A 21,457-nucleotide genomic window follows, 5' to 3' on the forward strand; every position below is an offset into this window, starting at 1 on the left:
AGGGTTAGTTTTTCACTGCAAATAATTCCGTTTACCTACTACCACAAGCACAACCGTTTCAGCTAAGCTTTTTCATCATCTCAATGATCCCATTTGTCAGAGGCGAGGCCCATGTACAGAGACGATTTATGATACTCCCCACGAACCGAGACGCAGGCTTATCAAAGTATCCGACGGGTCATAAACTACTTGAGTTTGAATAACTGGTTGTACAACAGTTCACTAAAGATGTTATGATCTATCATTGTACAATATTCAGAGGTTCAAACCGGCCGGTCAATTATACGCCGATTCAGCATCTATAATAGTTTAAGATACAAGGGAAGAAACGAACAGTGAAATTGGACCTAATTATATATGCTCACTCTCAGGAGGGTCACTTGCGATGCAAAAAACGAGAAGTTAACCTTCCCAATGCAGGGCATTCCTTCGAAGTTAAGATCTGCATCAAATGCATACAAACTCTCGATCACATCAGACAGAATAACAATCCTGCCAGGAGGTGCAGCAACTGATGAGGGCGGCTCTTGGTCACTAAAAAAATCGTTCAGCTGTAGCACCCTTTCGGTGCCTAACTGCCACGCCACCCGAAGGTTGCACGAGGGCTGAGATACTGCCAGGTTGCCCAAGCCTGGACATGGGAAGTCGAGAGGCAGAGGTTGGGTTCGAACCACGGACCTTCCGGTCAGGGAATTCGCGCTCTAACCACTTGGTCTGTCTCGCCCCATCGGTCACTAAACTGTTGGGTTCTTTTTACGAACAGTAATTCCCTTGAAGGTCGCATCGGCAGACGAGGACTGTGCTCCTTCCTCGGGGACTGTGGCTGCCGCGGAATGTCAGAGTGGTCTGTTTAGACAGCTTTCACTTAGAAGTTTGGACCGAAAATGCAGCAAAACCAATTGCTCAGTTGCCTGTCGAATGTATACAAGCTTATTCGTTAGGTTCTACCAGATAGAAATAATTCTGTCGAATCTAGCCTTCTCCAACGATTTAGGAATGTGCGGAAAACTTTGAAGACCTGAACAAACCACCTGCGTGGGCGACCGGAGTTGAGTCAACCTGAAACAGGTCATTGACTGCTACGGCAGCCGACTGGTAAACAACTTTGCTACAGCGGTGAGTCGATCAACTAAGTACGGACAACCACGTTAGTTGAAAACAAATAACGTGTCGGTTCCGTTTTTACAAAAACACGTATCAGTGAGACACTTCAGGTTACAACAGCCAAACGGTCGTCACAAATTTCTCACCACATCATTGATAAAAAACATCCAGTAGTTGCTTTTCTTATCAATGTTTCGTTAGATTTATGTGTGGGCGTTCCAATGCGACAGGCCACTGACTGGTGAAACACAAGCAAAAGCATAGTCATGATGACACACGTATCACTCGACGTGCTGCGATGTCGTCTCATCAAGGTATTTCAGTCAAACATTAACCGATGGACCCATTTGCATAAAAATGCGTTCAGAAATTGATCAGGAATAGCTCAAACCTCTCAACCCACGCCCTCGCTCGGTTTACACAGCTTATCATCACTGCAGCCCACACGATTCTCGTAATTATATCTTATAGTGTAAGAAACAAATCTGATCTGCACAAATAACAACCATGGACGAAAGTAACCGACAAGGAAATGGATGCAGTTTGGCAGTTGGTCACAACCACGTGTTTCAGATGTGTATAGCGGGCAAATCGGGAGCAGTCGCTTTCAGGGGACGATTTAAATAAGTTCCCCCAACTTGCTTGATCTTTACACCAGCTAACGCCCCCGATAATCACGGCAATACGAATGAGACAGAGGGCGATATACTGACTATCGCACGGTATCGACCAGCCTCAGGTTGCACCGACAGTTCATCTCAGTTTGACAACCATAAGCTATGTAAGCATGCACGGTCAGTGGCTTATTGCAGCTGGTGGTGTAGGACAGAGAGGGCTACAGAGTAAAAATAAAAGAGGACTTCGGGTTAAAGAATAAGAACAGGATAAAAGAAACAAGTGCCACTGGTAGCATGACGCCGCCAAGCCAGCGAGTACCTTCAACCTCCATTCAGGTGGGTCTCCAACCTCGCGGGGAACAAGCACCAGTGAAACCAGAACCCTTCGATTTTAACGCACAGCTCGCAGATTAGGCGCTGGCCTTGTAGTAGTTTGCAGTCGAAAGCTGCTTCGTCAGACAACACGGTGAGAGAGCCGATCACCTGCCATAATGCTCCAGCTAGCATCATCGGTGCATCCGAACGACAGCTGATTTGTTAGCAAAAAACATTCGTTGCACTTCAGCATTCCTAATTCGACGTTCCAATGATACACGTGCAACGTTTTTAAGGCACCGATAGTCAAAGACAAGCAGACTTCTACCTTCAACGCACAGCGGCCAAGCTTCACAACCGTAAACCAACACTAGACACACTGTCGCATCGTAGACCCAGTCTTTCACCGACAGGTTAACAACACGTTGACTTCAGCGGCGTCCAAACTGAAGGAAAGCAGAACGGGCCTTGGAAATCCTAATATTCAATTCACCAGCACAGAAGCCTTCCGAATTGATTCAACTAACCAGGTTGCTAAATCTGTCCAGTAAACTTTAGTGGTTCCGACGCCATGACCAGCTATGATGGTACACTCGTCAAACCATGCAGTCGCACTTCGCACATTGAAGGTGCAAGGCCTTACATTAGATCATTCAGTGTCTTCTGCACCTAGATCGAATGTGAAACATGCAGCGCGATCTCGTTCGCATAGTCCAAGACTTTAAGGTTTCCTAGGGGAACAGGCTTTATACCAGAAGCAGGACATATGGTGAACGCTCCTTCGATAATTAATTCAATTAGGAAGGTAAAATAATGGAAAATTCGACGGACACTACCCTCGATGATAAACTCCGAAGAATACCCCCGTAGACTATCACACGCTCACAGGTAGTGGACTACAAAGGTTGGGAAACGTGTTCGTGTTCGGCAGAGACCTGAAAGAGGCCCCACCACAAGGCAGTACCTGTTGCCTTCAGATAAAAGAAGGCAACAACTACTCGGCTCCCATGTGTGGTGGAGCTCATGCTGTACTAAGGTAAAGATATAGTCAATTCATCTCATGAACTGACCGGAACCCCGCTAATTTTCAACGAATCTTCTATCACGGGTGCACGTAAGCCTGCGTAACAAGATACACGTTACCGAATTAGAAACAAGGGTTACTAAACTGACAACCTGCTGAATCTCATCCACAATCACATCCAGATCCAACACTTTGAAAACAGGAATAATATTATATAACTTCTATTACTCTGGCGGTCCATCCGCCCTCCATATCCTCCGTATGAATCTTATCAGAGCATGAATGAGTCTCTCTCCTCCATCCCTGAACAAGACAGAGGAAGACAGTCAGGACCGTGTGAACCGTTTCTCTCCAAGAGTGTGAGTTCGTTTATGACTTAAACTTCTGTTGGTGTCAAGCAGTTAATGTCTGATTTTCTAACGGATGTTGCCTTGATCGTTAGGCTGGGCACTTCAGGCCAGCTGAACGGTGGTTCAGTATTTCACCCATCGGAACGGGTGGTGAAATTTAAAATGACTATTTGAGCTGTTTCTCTTTGTAATGAATTCATCAACCGACAGCCTTTTCCGTCCGGTGTTGAGGATAAGTGAGAGGAGTTCACCTATTCCCAATTACAGTCAAATTTTTCATTCATTGGGCTTTCTTTAACTATCACGTCCCCCGGGCATTCTTGAGATTTCGAGTGAGGCGTCACTCTGGAGAGTATCGTCATCCCGGTGGGACGGCCTTCCTCATTTTGATCATGGATGTCGATTATCGTGAGATTCAACCTGAACAGTCCTGCAGCCTCGTTAAGCCAACACTAAATTTCATGACAACTTTGATGATGTAGAAACATCCGTCATAACGTGAGACAAGGGCTCGCCATCTGGGTTAAATTATCTACATATGTCAGTTCTGAATCACAATGGATACAAGTGATCAGAATGGGAGCTAGGAACTGAGTTAAAGGAGGATCGAACCCGGGTCACCTAGGGGGTAATCCACGACCCTATCCACTTAACCACCGGAGCCTTGAAACTAACGTTCAAAAGTGTGCCCCAAACATCCCGCTTGTTCTAGGACGGGAAGTTGATCGTAAATTATATTCCGCTACGTCTTCTGCTCAATTTCCACTCTTTACCAAGAGAATACAGTTGCATAAAAGCAAAAGTCAGCCGATGAGAATAAACCACCCAATAAATTTTTTCTCCGATATCGTTTAGCGGATTATCGGTTCATTTTTCAGAAGTCTCTGTTATTAGCTTGCGAAAGGAGGCAGGAGTGGTGCTTGACGGTTATTATGACGGATAGATAAATGTTCCCTTGGCCGTCCACTTGGAAGAAGTCATCAAAAACAACTGGACCTTAAGCATATTTTCATCGGTGGAATTTACTCATCAAGTATGAATTAAGGTCGCGTTTAGAACCTAAGCCGTGGCAGTAAGAATGCTGCCAACTAGCATAACCGATTAAATCATGAAACTGCTGCACGAATTTCGTTGCTCTGCTAAACTGGAGACCGCCTGCTGATCTATCGCCTGGAAACATGGGAGCTACGGATGGCATTTTCATCATACCCTCCAGGAGCTGGCTTGTCTCTCCAGAGGATTTGGCGACACTAAAGCAGGGTACAATTAAGTAGGATAAAATGACAACTACCATGATCTACCAAAAGAACCACAACAGGATAATCGGCCACCCAGGATATCTATGCAGTGTACTGCTGTCATTCAGCCAGAAGAAAACATGACAGCTGGTGTACGGTCATGTTGTCCACGCCAGGGACAATCGTGAAGACAGGATCGGATTCAAATCACGGCTATCGGGGAAGACAGCTTTTTGAGTTACCAGCTTAATTGTCTCGAGCTGCGGATCGGGGGAGCTACCAACGGAGTTGACATATGTGGGAGCGTCCAAGAGCAACGCACACCATGCGAAAAGTTCTCTGAATGAAGGGACACTTGAAAAAGTAAACTAGTTGACCGCCTAACATCCATCGTGAAAATAAGTGGCGATGGGATGATAACAACGGCTGACCTGAAGACAGTGATCAAAATCAGGAACATCAAGTTAGAGACTGAGTGAAGACTTAGAGTTTGCTTGGAACAGCACACATGGCGCAGGTTCTAATCACTGCAATAGTTTACACGTACTTGATGTATCAAGATATAATTGGGTATTCCGAAAGTCATGCACACTAAAAACTTAGGGCAACACTTGTGCAGTATATCATGAACGAGAAATTGAAATGTCTCATTAGCAAACATGTAATTTGCAAACGAGTGTAATTAACAAAGAGGTTCAGCTTCATGAACGAGGAACTGAAGTCGATAACATCACCTCAACAGTGCCATCAAAATTGAATGCTAGTACTTCATTGCCGCTTATATACACCAATGTAGAGAGGGAGAGGAACACTCACTGTTTCGATGTAACCGCACCTTTGAAACCCACAAGACAAGTAGTTTAAAAAACTAATTACAAGCCAACTTTTTCAGCGTTTCAAGCTACCAATGTGTATTCGACCTTGTTTCGTGTGCCACTCCGTAAGTCAGCACTGGGACCGACAGTTTTCATTGTAATATCATCCAAAGACTAACAAAGGAAAACACAAATATGCTCTACATAGATGAGCAGTCACAACCTGATTTAGAGCTGTTACTCACCCCGGCCCAACACACAAGTTATCGGTGACAAGCGGGGAGAGCAACTGTTACTGGAAGCAAGCTATGCTTCCATAACCAAAAGTCTTCCCGGCGCAGTCCTCACACCAGTTCCTTTAAATAGGATAATCTTAGTAAGATCAACCTATTCGAATAAATTGTCCCACAAAAGTTAAACATGCTCATTTAAAAAAAAATTTCAAAAAGCGCATGGCTACAGCTCACCTCCATTAAAGAACGCGAACATGGTTGAGAAACACCCAGAGAATATCGCTGGAGGCGTCGTTGGAACCGCAACAATCTCTGGTGTAGTAAGTTTACAGTCAGCACCTTTCAGTTGTAAATTCCAGTGCAGTTTAGTAGGGAGTGCACGTGGTTCAAGGGCGCTTTTCAGGACTTTCATTACAGCTCCCCTTAGTTGTGACCTAGAAATGGACAGGGACGTAGATGTATGGGTTAATTAAGCGAAGAGGTGCGCAGTACTGTCTATGTACAAAGTCACCAAATGAAGACATGAATATAGCAAGCATTTGTCACTATGTAACAAGCATTGAGATGAGACTATCTCCCGCGAAAAAATGAAGTAGATACGATCATCAATCATAGGCAACAGCAGATAAGTTTAGCTTAAACAGAAAAGCTAGAGAACATAGGTATGCGGTCATCGTGGTTGGTCTGTTTGCAATTACCATCCCACGTCCTGTTCAGAACCAAATTTGTAATAGTCAACGACTAATTGTCTCTTCGTGACGGTTCAGTACGCAGCCGTGGCTTTAACTGATAATATATCCTAGTAAACAAGAACTATGAACAAGACAAACCAATCGTGAATATGGAATTTATGACTGCAGGCCATATAGTAGGAAGACACCTACTCATCACGGATGAAGGTAGCCAAACCGCGACCTGCACGTGCGACCGATGAGACCAGATAGGTGCTGGCGCCATGTCCAATGCCGATTGAAAATAAACGCGCCTTGTGTATGTTGGACTGCACCAATCCAACTACCTGAAATAAGGAGAAGAATCCATTTGATGTCATCGTTATTCGTTTTGAGTTCATATTGTAGTGTTTCTGAGCCGATTATTCAATCATTCAGTTCGCCTATGATTTTCACCTTTAATGCGTGTCTCTGATCATCAGTGGACTAAAGACTATCCAACGGAAGGCGACCTTCTGTCGGATTGCTTAGAAAACTTTAGAAGCATATGGTGGTGACCGATCAGTATAGTGTACGCGAAATTTTGCGGAGAGGGACAACAGAAATCAGCTACCATTTTCAGCTCACTCTCAGGTGTGAAATACAGCATTAGGACAAACTCGATAAGCAGAAAACCGATAAGATTTTAATGGACACAGTTATACACGGAACGGTGAGACGTACACTGACGCTGTCGGAGTTTCATACCAAATCTGAAACGATTGAAGGACCGAATGTGAAATGGCCGGGTAAACTACCTCCGAAAAAGGCATGCACACTCGAAACATCTCATGTTTATCAGATCCTAGCTGCTTAGGTCACTGCGTCCGATCCCAGTGAGAACTAAGTCGAGAAAGATAACACCATGTCATTCCAAACTCCAACAGTACACTGAAACTCAAGCCTTCAAATTTGGAACCTCAATTGGTGTCGCACGCACGCTAGAAGTACCGGCCCATCAGCCTAACAGAAGCAAGATAAAAGTCTACCACGTGAAAAAAAGCTCAGTAAAGTCGTTTAATGTTGCACAACTTTTTTGAATAGGCATCCTGCTGTTCGAATAACAACCGTTCGTCGAAACATCAGGACAGTTCGTTAAGACAAACTAAAAGTACCGTTGTAAGTGAGAAACCAGAATGGGTGACCTTTGAACAAAGGAATGACAGATATAGTGTGCATTTGAACGGGCACAGAAACTTCAAGTTTTCGGAGGCAGGTATCCAAAAACTGTGAATGCGTGTGTGAGAACGTGGTTGGCACATCACGCACAAATAGGTAGCGATAGCCCCTGACTGGGTTAGATAAGACGAGTTGATAAACAACTTTGCGACTTGTTTTAACCAGCTGAGCACTGAGACAACCTTCAGTTCGCCAAACTCCTTCAGTTTCATGGGACCGTGAACCTTCAAGTGGGTAACATACTGCACGATTCGGCTAGTGATAATCGACACCAATTCACATCTTGAACGCCTTGCGAGTTATAGATGAGCCAGTCTTTAACTGCTTGACATTACCAGATCAAATAACCAAGCGCGAGCGATACGGACTACGTTGGAAACATTAATTATGGCAATTGTGAAAGTTTGGTCCAGAAACTCGTTCCCAACTGTTAAATTCAGATAAAATGGGAGTAACTTAAACGACATCGAAAACTCACCAAGTACAGGTGGTGACTAAAAAACACTTGGCATGCGGTGTGACTGAGAAAAGTCAAAGCGCACACGCAACACGATGCGTGCCCATAGAAAATAAGAGCAGTCCGATCGTTTGTTAGAATACTCAGCAGATGCCTGACAGTAACTCTCAAACACGTTTCGGTGCACAAAGAATTGCAAAAGTGAACACAAAAGTGAGCATGGGTGTCCGAAAGCCGAGACATATGGTCAAGCCGTTTCACTGATCAGGAAAGATGATCGGTAATGCAGGATGCACCTTGGGAAAGCAAATGCGGAAAAACCTTAAACCGCGTAATTCACGTTTAAGGTGACTAGACCTGCAGTTGGCCGTTGAAGTACCGAATTACACGCATGTTGGTGTAGCCAAACGCGCGGAGCTCAATTGCTGAGTGGTAGAACATCCTTAGTCCAAAAAGATCGGTTTTCAAATCCATAGGGTAGCACTGTCTAAACTGAGGTACCGTAACTCGCCCCTTCAGAACAGGACTAACGTCATTCTACAGATGCTTTAATAGTATAGAAGCTGTCTTCCTCTTCGTGATATGACTTACATCTCCGAAGCTCAAAGGCGTCAAGCACTTTACAAACTCAATGGCTTCAAGGCAAACCGCGTAAAGCCCTGATCACCCCCAAACTCGAAGGCATAATCCAAACTGTTCATGTCACTGAATACGCCGTGATTTATGTCAGTAGGGGCAACTTGAAAGACGTCATCCATTATGTTTGATGGGGAGAGTGGAGAATAGCTCAGCCGTGACACCATTCCGGTGTCTAGCTGTCATATCACATGAAGGAAGCATGAGGGTTGGGATACTGTCAAGTGTCCAAGCCTAGATGGAAGCAGTCGGGATACCTCTGAACCATGGACCATACAATCAGGCTATATTGAGCCTCCGTAGTGTACCCTACATGATTGTGCGTTTATTCACAACCGCAGTCGATAATTCACAGCATCTTCGGAATGTTGACGAATGTGAAGGGTAGACCGCTTTTGAGCAGGCAAAAGGATGCCTCGTCTACGAGTCCAAGGCAATACGAATAATTCAGGACTATGAATATATTCGGCTGTTTGTCCGCAAATTCCTGTCAACACAACCACGTGCATTGCGAAAACCAGCTTTTTCTCTATGGCTCAGAAATCCGCATGTTGGAGACAGCCTGTAAATGGGGGAAATCATCATAATCCTCAACTGATATCCTACCCGTGATTGGTTGTTGATCAGGTGGCTGGTGTTCTGTTGGGCGAGCTTGGTAATCATCAGTGCTCACCCAACTGCGCACTGATGATGTCTCCTCGTATGGTGATGAAGCTTTGCAAGTCAAGTGCCAAGCTCAGTGTACAGATCAACAGCCACCTGATCAACGACCAATAAACTGCCCCGAGCTACCAATATTTCAACACGTTCTACCCGTTATTCACAATGCTCACTAGCAACTCGTGGCTGAAAAATAAAGTTTTCAAACTACTACACAGGAGGTCGCGGTATAGAAATTCCCTGGAGTTTCGTGGGATGTACACTACTAATGATTTCCAGTAAGGATAAAACAACTACACAGTGATTTTCGACTCTTCAGCATAGATTGATTTCACCTACAGGACAAGATTTTCTTCGGTATCAAACAGTTCGAGGGTTCACTGGAGTTATAGGGGGGTGGACCAAACTTCCGCCACAGGCTCTTGTGCCGAGATCTTCGAAAACAGGTGCGTCACTTGATCACATAGCACCTTACCCGCGTTGGTTAATAGCTCCCCTTTCGTTGATTCCTTGAAACCCTCGAGCTGGAAAACAGCTTCACAGATTTCTTATCGATCAGATGGATGAAAGAAACAGACCACGCAGTACAATTAATGGGTGATGTCAGCAGACCATGAGATATTTGGAAGCTGAGGTAACCGACACTGACAGTCAAACACAGAAAACTCGTCGGGTTCACGAATGGTTCCCACAACGTGCATAGGTCGAAACTCGGGAGGCGACAGCTGCGCCCCGTGGCCCATACAAGCTCAAATGCTTTCTCCTGTACACCTCAAAATGTAGGTCCCTATTTCCAAACTCTCGACTACGGTCTGACTTACCGTCGTGCGACACACTTGTTCGGTGCAAATCCAGAAATTCTATGGAAGCTGCATCAATATATGGTTATTTCTTTCAAATTAATGTAGGACGTGCTTTGAGGATATCCGGTGCTTGTCCATGAATCACAGAGCTGAATCTCATGGGAATACGTTAGAATTTTTCTGATGCCATAGGCCGCATCAAATTGGAAGCATCGGATCATTGTAGTAGACTGAAACAGTGGCCACAGAAATTCAGTTTGATCTTAATACAAACCAATATGTGGTCACAATCCATGTAACTGTTCCAACATGAACGATGATCTTGTAAGAAATTACGCCACCAACAACTGACTGTGATGTGATCGGTCTAAGTCTAGCCCCGAGAACTGGATGGTGGACACCGGGTTGCCAGATACCGTCGAAGACGTTGAAAATTCAGGCTGACTGTAACAACTGGCGACCCGTTCATATGCACATGAACCAACTACCGTTATCAATTCTCGCTGGGTGGTAACCATGAGGGCCATACAGGTAACTTTCACAATGGCATGAGCGGTCGACGTTGGCATTCAAATCTCCAACGAGAATCCGACGACCGCCGGAGAAGCGCATGAAGATGGATGTCACTCGTATTTAACCGAATCAACATTGTAGCCGATCGAAATGACCGGGGGACAACTTCTGGAAGCAGGATATCTATTCATCCTGGGAAATGCCGCGTACCCGAGAGCATAAAACTCGCCATTACAACGTACTTTTACAAGTGGCACCGATTCCCGCTGTTTAGCTTGCTTCCCGCAGCCACAAGGCTGCCAAGTATATAGGAGACTGGGTTGAAAGCTGATGCTGGAGTTCGAGGACCGATATTCTAAGAGGGGAACTTCACTGAAACAACAAACGTTAATGGTCACTTCCGTTGGAGTAATCCTTGGTGTTGTCCAGTTCTACTCAGAATACGAGTGAAGTAGATACAGAGTGAAGTGGTTACGAGCAAAGGAAGAACTACCTTATGAGTACATGTTTGATAAGAACGGAGAGATCAAGCTCGAAAGCAATGGCAGTTGAGATAGCTCAGTGGTTAGTGCAGTGACTTCAGAAACCGTGGCTCTAAACCACACCTGTTATTTCGATGGCTTCTGTCTACGCCTGGACAGGTCGCACGGTAGCTGCGCATCGAGGCTGGCGTTTTCGTAACTTTACTAGCGTTGATAAAACACTTCTCTCGGGAGAAAAGAAACAGCTCCTTGTCTGGATCGCTATTGTTAGTGAACGAATGACAGTCTTCATTATGTATTTCCATACTCTACCATGTGGGATAATTTCCGGGTGCCAACAACGGACAGGACTTAAAAGACCTCATCCGCGGTATTGGACAGACGGTATGGCCTAGCAGACAGCAGGGCGACGCATGCCATCGAATGACCGAGGTTCATCCATGGGCTCAGGGGTTCATCCATGAATGGAGAAAAGAAGTTCAGATTACTCAGTGCACTCCAAACATCCATCGACGGGAAGCATCTTTTCTGATCTGTGCATTAATGCGAGTACACAGGTGGGAGATGCGAGCACCCCAAACGAGATTCGTTAGAGGTACAAGCTCAACGTGTAACTAAATACTCCAGCAGACAGTCAACGCTCTGTCACCCCGGTCAAGTCCCCGGACTCTTGTATTGCCCTTCACTTTGGCGAAAACAGTGTAACGAGATGGGAGTGAATGAGCTCTTCTCAGTAGACGCTACGCATGTTTCTTGGTGGTGTTACGATATGTGCTGATAATTCTAAGACATCGCTACCATTTTGGGATAGCTGGAAAGATCGGTCCCGTGACCGCCAGGAGAAGCCAAAAAACTTCAAGTGCCTGAGATGACATATATGGATGACTGATAAGGGTAATCATGGGGAAAAGACCCTAAAGCAGCTGCCCAAAAAAAACTACACTTCAAGAGTCAAACCGGTGGAATAGGTAGATTTTTCGGACCAACAACATATAGCTGCGAACAATGGGTCATGTGACCTACCTCTCTACGCGCATTTTTGTGTAGGTTGGAAAAACGATAATCAAGTGGGGGTAAAAAAAAATTCAAAAACGGTCATACATCCATGATTCATTTTGTTTCATACAATCCCAAAGTAGCAGCCAGAATCACCCACACCATCAGAATTGCCTGAAAAGCTTACGCAAACGGAAAAACCTCCGTGACAGGACGAACCGAAATTGAAAAGCACTTGTAAAAATGGATAGAGGCTAAAGATTTTGCGGTTGGGGGGAAGGTAGCAGCTCCTTGAATAAGAAACTGGTGAATCGATAGGGTGCAAAGAAATCTTAAACACTTGACTGACTCACTTCATCTGCGTTGGTCACATCACCGTCGGTGAGGAAAATGATCTGCCGGTACCATCCGACCCCAGATAGTGGTGAATCGTAGGCGGTTTTTAAAGCAGGAAGAACCTCTGTACCACCCATATCAGCATCCATGGCTTCCTGGTATTGTAATCCCCTCGCAAGCGTTTCTTCATTATACTCCATTGCCCTGAGAACATGCAGTAAAAACGCACTAAGTACGGCCAAATAGATGTAAGGCTGCAGAGACTGAACACACTGGGTGATGGGCTAGGAAGATGGTATCCACTGGTCGTCGCAGGCTGGCAACGATTTGTTAGCGATTTACGTGGTTGACTGTTGCCTATCAGCTACATGTTTATACAAAAAATAAGTGTCTACATAAATCAACTAACAGCGTGTTGGATGCTCACAAGAACTGCTGTTGTCAAAAGTGGGTATTCGAGACAGAGAACTCAATTTTGTGATTATAAGTCCTCGAAGTAGTTTAAAAACGAGGAAGAAACAAATGAACGAGTAAAAGTTACTGTTTTCTGACTGTCTTAAGCAACGGTCATCTCAGTCTGTTGGTGGAGCACGCATCTGGTAAGACAATAATGGTTTGACGCTGCTGCCAAGCTTCTGCCTCTTCGCTCACACCATTTGTACAGCAACTTTTCGTTTCATAATTACTGACTGACGTAGTCAGTGAGGGGTACAAGCCCAACTCTTCTGCATGAAGGTTGTCAATCGCGTACAAGGGGAAAAACATATGAGCGTTGAAAAATAAACGTGAAACAATGGAAGGACGATAGAAAACAGTACATACTCTGGAAATAATGCGGCGTGTGTGCTTCCGAAACCAATAATTTGAAAGCGGCATCCCGGTGGGAGACTTTTTAACAAAAGCAGTAGCGATTCTGAAGCACGCCGAATGGATTCACCTTGCATGCTGCCTGTTTTAAAAAGGAATTGTAAAGTGAGAAAGGCTGACTAAAGCTTATGTGAGGCAACGGGAAAGTGACATTGAAGAATGGTTTCGCAGTGATTAAACCACTGCGACTAATTATAACCATACTCTTATACGTACAGATAAGCATTGCTCCGCGAAAGTTATCTATCATGAGCTTTCTAACTCACTAGTTTGCAAGACATCGTCGACAACAACTACCACGATAATCGACAGCATAACACCGGTGCTTAACACTGATCATTCGCTGTCTTGAAACCATGATTTAGCTGAAAGCCTTATTGTGAAGGAAAGAATAAAAGTACTGCCAGTAAATCACAACCATTCCGAGGTGCCTACACCACCAGACACACATTGGACGATCTGGACAGAAAGTGACAAGAACGCTACTGACATTGACAGGCAGTCACATCTTGCAGTGTCTTCAACCAGGTGCAGTGGGGATCACGCGGTCCTCATTCTGGAAGGCGAGTAGCACCGAAACCACCAAGACTTTTCGTAATCTATTTCACAACCCTTTGCTGGATCAAAAGTTGGCCACCTTTCTGCCTCTGCCACTCTAAGTTGGGCACGGGAAACAACATTATTTTCGGCAAACGATGGTTCGGTATGCGCGATAATGGAATAACCAACGAAGCTTCTGGTGCCGGACTCATTATACAATGGAAGTCCCAACTACACAACCAAAAACACGTTTACTAACTGCCTTCTTACGGATTCTTCGACACCTACCGAGAAACGCCTGCGACTTCTCTTCGAAAACGAGAACGATATCGTCTGCGTATTCCAGATTAACAAGGTTTTCGTCAGCAGCTATTTGAACAACAGGGTTTTGAAGGCCTTCTAGCGTCTGTCTCATTATATCACTGATTAAGAAACTGAATTGGAATATAGAAAGTTATCAATCCAGACGGATACCGCTTTGTGTACTGAAGCTTTTGGAGAGCTCTCCGCATACTCTGACACCTTCAGAAGTCTGAGAATACACAGAACTTATCATATTCACGAAATTCTGGGGCATCCCTTGATGGGTAAGCGTGTTAAGGAGAACAGGTAGTCAGCTGAGTCAAATGCGCCTTGGAAGCATAAAAGTTAACAATATAAACGTACATATTCTTAGCAATGATCGAATGTAGTGCAGTGTAGTGCACACATAATACACAAGTTTGAAGAAATGTTGCTCCGGCAATTAGGTGTTGCTCTGGGTTCTCCGCTAGTCCCACTCCTTGTTGACCAGTTTATGGGACGCCTTGGGAACCACCAACTCCGCTTAAGCATGGAGAAAATGCACTCCGGGGGGATATTCAGACACATTTGTTGCTACTGCGAACTAGCAGGAACCCATTTAGCTAACCTCTCATCCTTACCGCTATTACACACCCATTACAGTTCCTGGGCCGATTAATCACTATGAGTCTGTAGAGCAGAAAATGTTATTCTCTTGATGCAAAAATGGCCTTGGCTGCTACTTTTTCATTAACACGGACTTGAAAAAACTGGTTCCATATCTCTGGGCCTTAGACGTTAGCAGTCTTCCAAATCCAGACCTGGGTGAATTCAAGTAAACGTTGTGGCTTGGCATCTGCAAGACTAGAATGGAGGATAGACGGTGTCTTAAACTATTCTGGCGTGTCAGTCAACTCAATATCTGGAGCGAACTCACCAAACCAAATTTAGGAAAAAGGATTGGTTCCGTGAACAGTAGGGGCATTCGCCAATTCTCATCCACGTGACCACCAGAATGTCATCCTCAAGCGTGCCTCGATCAGCAAACAGGCATCATACCAACCTGGTATTTTAAGCATCCTTTCTTTATGAAGCGTTTCCCATCCTAGATAAGCACATGACAGTTTCCAGTTGACCAAAGTGAGCTTAAACCTACCCCCGTGAGTCCCCCTTCTCCTTCGGTTCTGGGGGCGAGTGTCAAAAACTGCGACGCCCTCAACAGGCAGACACTTGTCCAGTTTTGATTAATCGTCAGGCTCATTGTTAGACCCTGGTTTGTGGTACTAATATCTTTCGTTTGAGGCGCTCCTAGTCCCCCAAACTGTCATACACAATCCCCACACATAACAAATACCATAGTAATAATACATACACTCGCACATAACGTATGTTAAAACCTCTGAGTATCTAAGACTGACTTTTTTTACCAAATCGGGTGCAAGCTCCTATCGATCATACATTCGTCGCATATCGATCGGCAAATGTACATCGGAAAGATACAGAGAGTGACAAAGCCATACATTCATGTGGCAAAAATAATCGTCTCGTGATCTAACTAGACCGGATAATGGAGATGGCTGAATGATCCAAGAATTTGTCGTAGGAACTGTCTCAGTACACGACTCAGCGTACTCTGTTACAGCGCACCACCCAAGTGCACCAGTGATTGATCATACTCAGTAATCGTAGTGACATCTGAGCTTCACCATACCTCGAGAATCAATCGTTGCCGATCCACTTATCACAAAAACCCGCTGTGGCTTGAAAGTAAATGATGGATCCATCATCGAGTTTACAGAATTTACATTTTGAAAGAATGCATATTCTTATCGCATCCTGAAGAAAAACTAATGATTGAAGTCATCTTAAGTTGCCTCAGACAGATGAACGGAACAGGCGTTATCCAGGCGCAAAACTAACTTTTGTCTCCAGTGTTGTATTGCTTCCCGAAATAGAGCTATGTCGGGGAAGCACAAAGCAAGTTAAGGAAAACTTCATTCACGTACTTCATCCATGAGATATAACTTGGTCCCAGTTGCAAACACCTACTGCAGGTGGGAGTACTAAAGATCTACACATACGAGTATTGAACTAGACTACAGTGACCCACCTGAGCGATCCACTACAAATATCAATTCCGTCCTCTGCTCCTGTTCACCAGCCACTGCACTCAGATCCGGCATGAACTGGGCCATGATACAGTGGCGTAGATGAGGTGAAAACTGATCATTGGCGCTGGGTTCAATCGCCGCAAACGAATTAAGAGGGTTGGCAAGCTCAATCACCATCTGCAAATCATGGTCCGGTTTGAAACCGGATGCAAGAACCACCTATGAAAGAGAGCGAAATACGGGCATCAAGTGAAGATTTAGCAGGAAAACCCACAGTAACTGATGCATTGAATGTATTAGTGTCCCTGAGGTCTATTCAATGAAAAGAACAAAACCAAACACCTTTGAATAAAGCGAACAGGCCTGTCATATACGTCTATTGTGGACAAAACGCCTTCCACATACATAACTCCAAAAGACAGTCTGGCGACACCAGTAGGTGCAAACGCTTAGCTACCGCACTAAGAGACTAATTTAACTAGGTTAGCACAGGTTTTTCAAAAGGCTTCAGTGTCGTTCAGTCGTGACAAATTTGAAGAGACTCCTTCATGAAAACAAACGGGGGTTGGTGAATAGGAAATCATGTTATAGATGATCACTAAGCTGCATCCACTTTATTCGGTAGTAGGATAGTCTGAGACAGCTTTCACATACTTCTCGGACAGGAAGAGATTAAAGCGGTTGCAAGATGATATTAGTGTGCTCTACCGCATTTCACGAAAAGCCATGAACAGCGCAGTTAGTCAAACGTGCGATGGGACTACTTGATGGCACAACCACAAACTGTAACAGCGATTTTTCTGGCGGGCTAAAAAGCAGTCACGTCTCAGCCACCTGAAAGTGCGAATGTGGAGTGGGGAGACCAGAGGCGTTGGTTCGTATAACGGAATACCGATCGGAAAACGAGGTAGCGAGGATTGCCGTTAGTGGAAGCCCGCGACCATCCGAAGTTAATCAAACGCCGTAAGGAACACCAGAAAAATGGCACGTGAAAAACGAAAAACGCTGAAAAACCCTTAAGAGATAAGATGTAAGACCAGGGATAGTCCGAAATGTAAGACGTAAGATCCCATTCCGTAAAAACAGGTGGTCAGCACAATTCAGCTTCAAAAATAATCCTAGGACACAGCAAAATCAAGAATATACCGTTGCATGCCTCGGATCTTCTGACTCTACGGTAACTGTATATTTATCTCGTTCAGAGGTGACGGAAACGATTGGTTCGGGCATCAACAATGTAGCTTCAAACGCTATGGTGTACGAAGTGCTATTCCAAATGAATCCGTCGAACGATTCGAACTCTCTGTGTACGGTTGTATCTATATCCATGTAAGAGACGTATTACGATAATGCAGTAGACATACCAGCGGGAGCATAACGAGGATTGATCACTGAAGGAAGTGTAAATAATGCACGGGACGAATTGGTCCCGTCCGCACACGAGGCGTCCACAGCCAACTGTCCGACATACCTCACTGTGACAAAGACCGTTCCATTGACAGGGATATGTCCGATACTCATTCGGAAAATATCCTCACACTTTTCGTCCTGTTCCATAATGAAAGCAGTATGACCCTTGGCTTTAGCTTCCTCGTAGGTTGTCTTCGCCTATAGGATTAAAAGAACCGAAACGTTGTTCACCGCGTGAAAATAACGGAACGAAACAGTGAAACTTTCAGCCAGGGCTGAAAGAGCGGAGACCGAGTAAAAGAATGAAAATAGCAGACTTAATTGGGCACAGCAGTAGAAATGTAAGTTTACCGAATCAACAAGCCAATAACAAGCTAAAATAGAATAACAGGATAGAAGAACGGCGTACCTCAATTCCCAGGTATCATATTAGGACGGTCAACACCATCCGAAGAAGCCAAGACGCTTTTCCTAAACCCTACGACTGTACTTTACCTAAGATCATGCGAGTATCGCCTTAACACCATTTCACCTTGCAGTTCAATGGTTCATTAGACACAGATTGCACAATGTTCGCATAAAAGGAGGCTGGACTGAACAAAAGATAAAAAATTAGTTGCAGAAGTAATATGTGATCCGCAAAGTAATGCGCAGCACAGTCGGTTGGCCGCGGTTTTCTTCAGAAAGCAATTTGCTTCATTCATAGATCTTCGTCTTCTGCGTCGCCGAAAGGGGCTGGGTAAGACGCTGGGGCGAGATGGCCCAAGTGGTTAGAGTGCAAGTTTACTGACCAGGAGGTCCGTGGCTCGAACCCAACCGGTGCCTCTTGACTTTCCCTGTCTAGGCTTGGGCAACCTGGCAATATCCCAGCCCTCGTGCTTCCTTCAGGTTGCATGGCAACTAGGCATCCAAAAGGGTGCTACAGCTGAACGATTTTTTTACAATCATTATCAGGCAGGCACGCAACAAAAAAGCAAACCAGCGTCTCGATGTGTAAGCATCAATGCTGAGTCACCGTCTATGGCTGGTTAGTTAGATCACCATATGAATTTTTACCCAGGTATGTATGTGGTAGCTGAACTGCACGATGGGCAGAAAGCAAACCGTCCGGTTCTTCTACATGATTATCGCACAGATAGTTGTTCTTTCTTATCACTTTGGTGGAAGCAGCTACCACGCGGCTGTAGTGCCACAGTCAGCCACGAGAGTAAAGCACGCTGAGTCTGCTAAGGACAACAGTATTGTGACTGGCATGTGGAAGTCTGGGATAGAGTACGCCCCCTTACATATGCAGGCTATGCTCATACCAACTGAATGTGCGTCTGAACAACAAAATGAACCAGTTCGTACCATCGACTACATCTATCGGTAACAAAAAACTTGAACTGCGAAGGCATTAGCATTACCAGTCGAATCGACCGGCGACTATCTTCTAGATATACATACAAACAAAAGATTCGTGTATAATTTATCCTGAAAGGAAGGCATCAATGACAGTGCACTTTTTCATACCTTCTTACCATGTTACGCGTTGTCCACCTGTCTCTTTCAACACTGTTTTAATTCTGAATAGAGATACAAAATAGAGTCGTCTGAATGTGTGATGCTCAACACACTTCTTGAGAGTTTTACCTGTGATGTCGCCGACACCTATTTGCTAACAAGTTTCTTGAAATGCCAGCCTATGCCGTGAAGATAGAAGATACACGAAAAGCGGAGGATACGAAAAAATAAGGAATAAATTGCAGCTGGAAAGCAGCGTCCAGTCATAATTACAGGGTAGTAGACTGCGAATAACCTTCAAAAGCATCCCTCAAGAGGGCATAGGTTTCCTAAATTCATAGGGAACTCACCTCAGTCCGTGGTCGACATTCAGCAACAATCACCCTATCGTCTATCTTGGCTTCGAAGTTATAAACAGCAACATCGTTCATTGGAAAGACGAACTTCGCCTCAGCTGCGTGATCCAGTGTGTTGGTATACGTGAAAAGAGCCTCAACGTTCGATGACAAATTCGCTATGTCACACGAAATCTTCACATCCTTTAAAGGAATAGCTTCTCCGTATCGGTCCGTAATCAAACCACATTTCATGTAATCTATAAGCAATCGAAGGCTAAAAACACCATCGCAAGCACTTACTCATCATGATGCGAGAACCGCCCAATTGGTCAACCAGAAATAACTGTTTGGATTCAGGCAACTTCAGTCACAGGTCAAAGCTACAAATGGGTACAAAAGTGTGTTAGGTCGAGGAGTCTCTGACTTTCCTCACATCCAACCCGTCTTGATCCTGGTGACATAAGTATTCTCTATCGGACTGACTATACATTAAAACGGTTGCCCACTGAAAGAGCCATATTAAGGGGGCCTACCAATAAAAGCCCGACGTTTTCAGATCTTCCACGTTCCCTCGCCCATTTGGCCAACAGGTTTTGTCGTATACATGATCACTTACGTGGCGCAATTATGAACATCTATGTTAGGTGTGAGATATGTTATGTTATGTTACGTTATGTTATGTTATGTTATGTTATGTTATGTTATGTTATGTTATGTTATGTTATGTTATGTTATGTTATGTTATGTTATGTTATGTTATGTTATGTTATGTTATGTTATGTTATGTTATGTTATGTTATGTTATGTTATGTTATGTTATGTTATGTTATGTTATGTTATGTTATGTTATGTTATGTTATGTTATGTTATGTTATGTTATGTTATGTTATGTTATGTTATGTTATGTTATGTTATGTTATGTTATGTTATGTTATGTTATGTTATGTTATGTTATGTTATGTTATGTTATGTTATGTTATGTTATGTTATGTTATGTTATGTTATGTTATGTTATGTTATGTTATGTTATGTTATGTTATGTTATGTTATGTTATGTTATGTTATGTTATGTTATGTTATGTTATGTTATGTTATGTTATGTTATGTTATGTTATGTTATGTTATGTTATGTTATGTTATGTTATGTTATGTTATGTTATGTTATGTTATGTTATGTTATGTTATGTTATGTTATGTTATGTTATGTTATGTATGAAATAACCCCGGGCATACGTATGAGTAGAATCCTACGCAAGTCAACGAAGCGCAAAAGGACGGTATTTGCGGGCCAAACCCTGACTGACCTAGTTTTTGGACGAACCGAATGACACAAACTTTATTACATTCTTCTAATAATGCTGCGAGTGCCTACTGCGAACAACCGAATAACAAGACAATACGGGGTATCAACAGCCCAGTTATTCATGGTTAAGAATGATGCCAGATAAAAGCAGCCTATATTCAGACGGTTCATTGATCAGTTTAGAATGCCTTAGTGACTTCCGCTAGAAGTTCCACTTTTCACCCCCCTCCCTTCACATACTTCCACTCTACTACTCACGAGAGCTCGAGAAAGCTCGGACGCGAACTTAATGACCGCCAGGGTTTGCGCCAATACCAGAGTTCAAAGCAATGGACTCCGCAAAGATTTCCAGTGAAGGATCACTGTAACAATACGTAATCATTCAGTAGCTGCCATGCCACCAGAAGGAGGTCTGAGGGTTTGGATACTGTCAGGTTGCCCGAGTCTAGAAAGAGGAAGTCGAGAGCCAGAGGACCTTCTGATCATTAAATTCGCACTCTAACCACTTGAGCCATCTCACCCCTGAAAAGCATGGATTAGACAGAGTCAAAAGCCCGTGGGTATTCTTCCGATCATGGTTTTTGGTGAGCAGCTGGTCCCGTGAAACTTAAAGGCGATGCATGGTAGGTGGGAAC

The 21,457-nt window shown here is 44.2% G+C and overlaps 2 protein-coding genes across 2 annotated transcripts in view; one reads left to right on the forward strand and one right to left on the reverse strand.

Annotated features, from left to right (window-relative positions):
* The window catches only part of T265_05795 (hypothetical protein), a gene marked incomplete at both ends in the record, with an annotated part of 31,741 nt that extends 11,949 nt beyond the window's left edge, over positions 1-19,792 (reverse strand). Inside the window, 8 exons of the mRNA XM_009170889.1 lie at positions 5,931-6,130; positions 6,581-6,714; positions 12,486-12,672; positions 13,291-13,417; positions 16,268-16,487; positions 17,415-17,587; positions 17,633-17,876; positions 19,532-19,792. Coding sequence (XP_009169153.1) covers positions 5,931-6,130; positions 6,581-6,714; positions 12,486-12,672; positions 13,291-13,417; positions 16,268-16,487; positions 17,415-17,587; positions 17,633-17,876; positions 19,532-19,771 — 1,525 coding nt within the window. The remainder of the gene's footprint in view (positions 1-5,930; positions 6,131-6,580; positions 6,715-12,485; positions 12,673-13,290; positions 13,418-16,267; positions 16,488-17,414; positions 17,588-17,632; positions 17,877-19,531) is intronic.
* Positions 17,981-21,457, forward strand: part of T265_05794 (hypothetical protein) — a gene marked incomplete at both ends in the record, with an annotated part of 20,702 nt that continues 17,225 nt past the window's right edge. Inside the window, one exon of the mRNA XM_009170888.1 lies at positions 17,981-18,019. Within this exon, the coding sequence (XP_009169152.1) occupies positions 17,981-18,019 (39 nt within the window). The remainder of the gene's footprint in view (positions 18,020-21,457) is intronic.

Source organism: Opisthorchis viverrini (assembly GCF_000715545.1).
Source record: "Opisthorchis viverrini unplaced genomic scaffold opera_v5_114, whole genome shotgun sequence".
Classification (NCBI taxonomy): Eukaryota; Metazoa; Platyhelminthes; class Trematoda; order Opisthorchiida; family Opisthorchiidae; genus Opisthorchis; species Opisthorchis viverrini.